Raw genomic sequence first — 6061 nt, 5'->3', positions numbered from 1 at the left:
GATTCAGTAACTAATAACCTTCCCCAAAAGAAAGTATCATACCTAAATGGGTTCCCTGGTGAATTTTACCAAACATTTAAGAAAGAATTTATATCAATTTTCTTAAACCTTTTTCAGAAGACAGAAGCATAGGGAATACTTCTTAACTCATTGTGTGAAGCCAGAAACACCTTAATACTAAAACCAGACAAAGGTAAAAGAAAGGAAAACTACAGATCAATATCTCTCATGAACATGGTTGCAAAAATCCTCAGTACAACTAGTAATAGAGAGGAACTTTCTCAATTTAACAAAGCATATGTTAAAAAACAACAACAATAAACTACAGTTACGTCATACAAGGCAATGATGTCTCCCCTTGCCACTCCTTTTCAATATTATACTGGAAGTCTTAATGAATGCAGTAAGACAAAAAAAGAAAGAAAGAAAAAAGTATACATGCTGGGAAGGAAGAAATAAAAGTTTCTTAGTTTGCAGACAAACCAAGATGGCAAATCTATGTAGAAATCCAAAAACATTGTCAAAAAAAATCCGTAGTAAACAATTATATCAAAGGTCCAGGATATGATGTTCACATACAAAAGTTACTTGGTGTCTTATATGCCAGTAATGAAAATAAACACATTACCATTTACACTGGCACGTCCCCCAAATGAAATACTTAGGTATAAATTTAATAAAATTTGTACAAGATAAGAGAAAAATTATAAAACTTTGGAGGAAGAAATCAAAGTAGAACTAAAGGAAAAGATACTCCACTTTTATGGATAGGAAAATTTAATATTATTATGGTGTCACGTCTTCCCAATTTGCCCTACAAATTTAACATAATCTCAATCAAAATCCCAGCAAGTTATTTTGTAGATATCACCAAGCATGCTATAGTTTATATGGCGAGTCAAAAGACTCAAAATAGTTACCAGAAAATGGAAGAACAAAGTTGAAGGGCTGACACTATCAGACTTCAAGACTTGCTATAAAGCTACAGTGATTGAGACTGTGTGGAACTGTCAAAAGAATATACAAATAGATCGGTAGAACAGAATGAAGATCTCAGAAATAGACCTACATACAAGCAACTGATCTTTGACAAAGATGCAAAGACAATACAATGAGCAAAAGGTGCTGGAACAACTATACACTCACATAAAATAAATGAATCCAGACTCAGACATTACATCTTTCACTGAATAATCCATACAATGAAATATTACTCAGACCTAAAAAGAAATGAGCTGTCAAGCCATAAAAAGACTTGGAGATACCTTAAACACATATTACTAAGTGAAAAAAGCCAATCTAAAAGGGCAAAATACTGTATGACTCAAGGTGACATTCTGGGCAAGGCAGAACTATGGAGACAGTGAAAATATCAGTGGTTGTCAGTGGCAGTGAGGAGACAGCGATGGACAAGTGAAACTCAGAGTATTTGGGGGACAGCGAAACTGTGCTGTATGATACTACAGTGCTGAGTATCTGTCCTCATACATTCATCAAAACCCATAGAATGTACACCAAGAGTGAAATCTACTGTCAACTGTGGAGTTTGGGGGTGATGTCTCAATGGGGGTTAACCAGGTATAACAACTGTACCACTTTGGAGTGAGATGTTGGTAGTGAGGGAGATTGTGCATGTGTGCAGGGGAAGAGTGCATATGGCAACTTCCTGTTCAATTTTGCTTATAAACCTAAAACTGCTCTAAAAACATAAAGTCTATTTTTTAAAAAAAGATTGTAACATCAATTCCTGCCTGTTTCCAGGCTGCCAGGCTACTCTACAAATTTCAGACTTGTCACATCCTGTACAGTTGCCTGAGCCAGTTCCTTGAGATAAATATCTTTATAAATAAACAGACCGAAAATGGCATGAAATACCTGGGTGACTGGAGGGCAGCAATAGGGATTTTAGAGGAAGAAAATTAATTTCCAAAAAGAGAGCTATTTCTCATAAACATAAAACTTTGCTTCTCTAACCTTGGCATTGGTACGAAAAATGACAGTAGCAGATTGCTGTGGTGAGGGCCAAATAACCTAATTCAAGGCCAGGATGGTTTAGTGAAGTTTCCCTAGTTGCCTCATTCCTACCTCTTCCATCCAAAGGAAAGGACAGAGGGGGAAAAATAAAACGCCCAAAGAGCAACACATGTAGGTACCGGACTCTTTTTCCTTTAAAAACAAGATCTACTGTACAATGCCAAAAAGTCACATTCTAAAATGTTTTTTTCTAAAAAAAAAACTTGGTGTAGTATGAACTTGATCTTGAGACTTCAGACCCTTGTTCAGGTGTTTATCCCTCTAATTCCTTGCTAATCATTGGAAGAATTTTTGTGCCAACTTCAAATTTTATTTCCTGTTTTTAAAAACATCTACATGTTTCAACACATGTAGGTAAAAAGAAGAAAATGATAACCTGTAATTTCACTTCAAAAAGATAACCACTGTTAAGCCTTGTGACTTCCCAAAACACCAGTTTCCACTAGGCTGCTTTTCCTCATATTATTACCCTAAAAATTTCCAACACACTTGAGTTGTTATTTTGTATTTTAGAAAACATTTTGTGAAAGAATACAGAAAATGAATGGCAAACAGAGTACAAAATTGGCACACAGCAGGTACACAACGAATATTGATTCCTTTTTCACCTGTGATAAGAAAAGAGTCCTTTTAAGTATAAAAAATGAAATAGTAAGGAAATACCACAACACGTATATTAATTGAGTTATTTATCTCCTATTGTTATCACTCAGTATTAGTTTTACACATGCTCTCACACTTGTCATGATTGCCACAAAATGGTAATCTAAAAAGAAAACAGATATTGGAATCAAACTTATCTGGTTTGAGTCAAGTTATTTAACATCTCAAGTCACAGTTTTCATAATTCTACCTCAAACAACTGATGTGAGGAATGAGGGACCTTGTAGATGCTCAATAAATGTTTGTATGCTCATCCTTTTGCCTCCTCTCATGCTAGTCTCATCAGGGATGCTCAGCTCCAGAGTCTGGCATCGAATACTTTGTTCATTATGGAGAATATGCTGGCTTTAGAGACAAGGCTGGGCATTGGTGTTCTGCTGTTAGGGGCAGTGGCCTCACGGGTATCAGGAAAGAGACTAAGGCAGAACATCTTATTCCATAGCCTAATAAAGGAGGGAGACACTCTTTTGTTGATCCCCCTAAAATAAATCTGAGGGTGGTAGAATCACTAAAGTGAGAGAGGAAAGGGGTTGCTCAGGGCACCAGGATTAGGCATCACAATCATGGTGAGAACAACGTTTTCCCACTGCCAAAAAGTTTTCCCAGAGCCTCCTTCATGTCTCTGTTCCTCAAGCTATAGATGAATGGGTTTAACATGGGAATGATCACCATATAGAGAATGGCAGCCCTACTTTCCCTCTCTGTAGAGTAAGATGATGAAGGAAGTAAATACACACCCATAAGGGACCCATAGAAGAGCAGAACCACTGTGAGATGAGAACCACAGGTGGAGAGGGCTTTCCATCGCCCGCCAGCGGATGAGATGCCAAGCACAGCCCAGGAGATGCGGACATAGGAGAAGACGATCAGCGTGAGGGGAAGAGCGAGGAACATCAAGCCCATGGTGATGATCATGAGCTCGTTTATGCGGGTGTCTGAGCAGGCAAGCTTCAGGAGAGCGCTGGGATCACAGTAGAAGTGGGGGATGGCCTTCTGGGCACAGAAAGCCACACGGGTCAGCAACAGCGTGTGCATCAGTGCAGGACAGTTGGTTAGCACCCAGCACACACCCAGCATGAGCACACAGAAATGGGAACTCATAGCTGTGCTGTAATGGAGTGGTTGGCAGATGGCCACATAGCGGTCATATGCCATTACAGCCAGCAGACAGTTGTCAAGGCCACCAAACATAAGGAGAAAATACAGCTGTGTAAGGCACCCAGGATAGGAGATGGTCTGACTCTGGGTTTGAATGTTGGCCAGCATTTTGGGGATTGAGGCAGAAGTAAAACAAGCATCAGTTAATGACAGGTTGGCCAGAAAGAAGTACATGGGAGTATGGAGGTGTGAGTCAGAGCTGATGGCCAGGACGATGAGCAAGTTCCCCACCATGGTGACCAGGTACATGCCCAGGAAGATGCCAAAAAGGAGAGGCTGCTGCTCTGGCTGCTCAGAGAGTCCTAGAAGGAGGAAGTCTGAAACAGTGGTCCGGTTCACTCTGCTTGCTTTCCCCATCCCTGTAGCTCTTGTTATCTGTGCATGTGAAACCCCTCATGCATCAGTATTTAATTATTAGATCAATTTACAGATATGAATCTATGTGGCCAGAAACATGCTAGAGGGAAAAAAAAAGAATAAAATTTCTTTTCCAATAAGAATCTCTGCATCTCATTGTGGATGTAAGAAAATACTCATTAGACATTTAGATAACCATTAAGAAAATATCTATTCAAATACAAACTGTGCTTTCTATGCCATAACAGAGCCCAAAGAAAAGAGATCAGTTTGACCTGAGGAGTCAGCATAGGCTATTTGGAGAAGGTGAGAACTGGGAATGGCCTTGAAGGCAAGATTAGAAAAGTCATTTATGATTGTCAATTGCAAAGAAGATGCATGAGCTCCACCAGGATCTTTCATCCTCCTCCAACACACACACAATCACACTAGGGTCCTCTTTCAGGGGGCTGGAAATGACTTTGGAGTTGAATGTACCCTCCTCTCCACTTGTCCTTCAGTTCCTAGAATTTAATTTCACCCATTCAAACCAGTCTTGTATTCTCCCCTAACTGGCGCATAGGATATGGGGCTGAGGACGTGAGGGTCTATGTCTATTCACTTTCTCATCTCCTGTTAGCATGTCCCCTCCACAGACAGGACATCACCTTCTCTCCTTTATCCCTGTCCTTTTCCCCTTTAACTCCTTTGTGTCTATATCTGTCTGGGAATTGATATTTGTGTCCTCTTGTGCCTTCACCCTCTCATGTTCACATGTTCGCATCTTTCTTTTTCTTTTCTTTTTTTTTTTGAAACAGTCTCACTTTCTTGTCCTGGTTAGAGTGCTGTGGCATCACTGCTCACAGCAACCTCCAACTCTTGGGCTTAAGCAATTCTTTTGCCTCAGCCTCCTGAGTAGCTGGGACTACAGGTGCCTGACACAATGCCCGGCTATTTTTTGTTACAGTTCTCATTGCTGTTTTACCTGGCCGGGGCTGGATTCCAACCTGCTGCCCTCTGTATATGGGGCCAGCGTCCTACCCACTGAGCCACAGGCACCACCCTCACTTCATCTTTCTGATCTTTACTTTTTATCAGAAGGAGGGAAGGTGAGAGGCATCAGGCTCTGGCTTCTTGGCTTGAAAATAGCTATTCTGTTCTGCTGTCCTAGGATTGAGAGCAAGCTGGTAGCAGGACCCATCTCACACTGACCTTGTTGAAGCAGGGGCATTAGAAGCATAATATGCTCAAATATTTGAGCATATTTTATCCTCCATTTGTTCTTTGGTTCATAGAGAGGCTGCTGACCTTAGCCAGAGACTCAGATCACCTACCCATGAAACTCTAGCCTGGTCATTGGGATGGAAAGAAAGAGGGGTGTGTGTGTGTGTGTGTCCCCTACCCTTCCAGATTCTCACCTGTCATATAATGGGTCAGTATTAGGCATCTTCAAATTCTCCATATCTCTCCCCTGGAAGGAAAATTCACTATATAAGGACCTCTCCAAGCCTTTTCTAAGTCAAAGTCAGTAAAGTTGGAGTCTACAGAGTACAGAGTTTACTAGGAACACTTGGAATGTTGGACTCAGTTTCGCCTTCCCCAAGCTTGAAAAGACAGGAATATTTCTAAGGGTTATAAATGTTCCTGGAACAACATCTCCCAGAGAGCTCATTAAAGCCGACCTCAGTGTCACTGTGCAGCCTTTCTCCAGCCAACTCTGGCTGGGCCCTGTGGGAGCTGAGGGCATCTCTTTCCCTGGGATTATACTCTAAAACACAGGTCTCAGGAGTGTGATTCTGAAGCCTCTTGCTGGAATGCAGCACACTTCCTCCTGACTAGCAGGTCTCCTAGAACTCCTGCCTATGCATTA

At 41.0% G+C, this 6061-nt stretch overlaps 1 protein-coding gene across 1 annotated transcript; it reads right to left on the bottom strand.

Moving 5' to 3' along the window:
* Positions 1 to 3258: 3258 nt before the first annotated feature.
* Positions 3259 to 4212, bottom strand: LOC100967165 (olfactory receptor 1N2). Its single transcript, XM_003785412.1, has one exon. It carries the CDS (start codon positions 4210 to 4212, stop codon positions 3259 to 3261), a length of 954 nt encoding a protein of 317 aa, XP_003785460.1.
* Between the last annotated feature and the right edge of the window lie 1849 nt (positions 4213 to 6061).

Source organism: Otolemur garnettii, unplaced genomic scaffold (genome assembly GCF_000181295.1).
Source record: "Otolemur garnettii isolate 467f Iridium unplaced genomic scaffold, OtoGar3 scaffold00014, whole genome shotgun sequence".
NCBI classification, from domain to species: domain Eukaryota; kingdom Metazoa; phylum Chordata; class Mammalia; order Primates; family Galagidae; genus Otolemur; species Otolemur garnettii.
The sequence above is the reverse complement of the archived record's forward strand: the minus strand, read 5'-3'. Positions and strand labels throughout refer to the sequence as shown.

Coding starts and splice junctions, on each gene's coding strand:
- LOC100967165 (XM_003785412.1), bottom strand. CDS start 4,212: ATGGGGAAAGCAAGCAGAGTGAACCGGACCACTGTTTCAGACTTCCTC.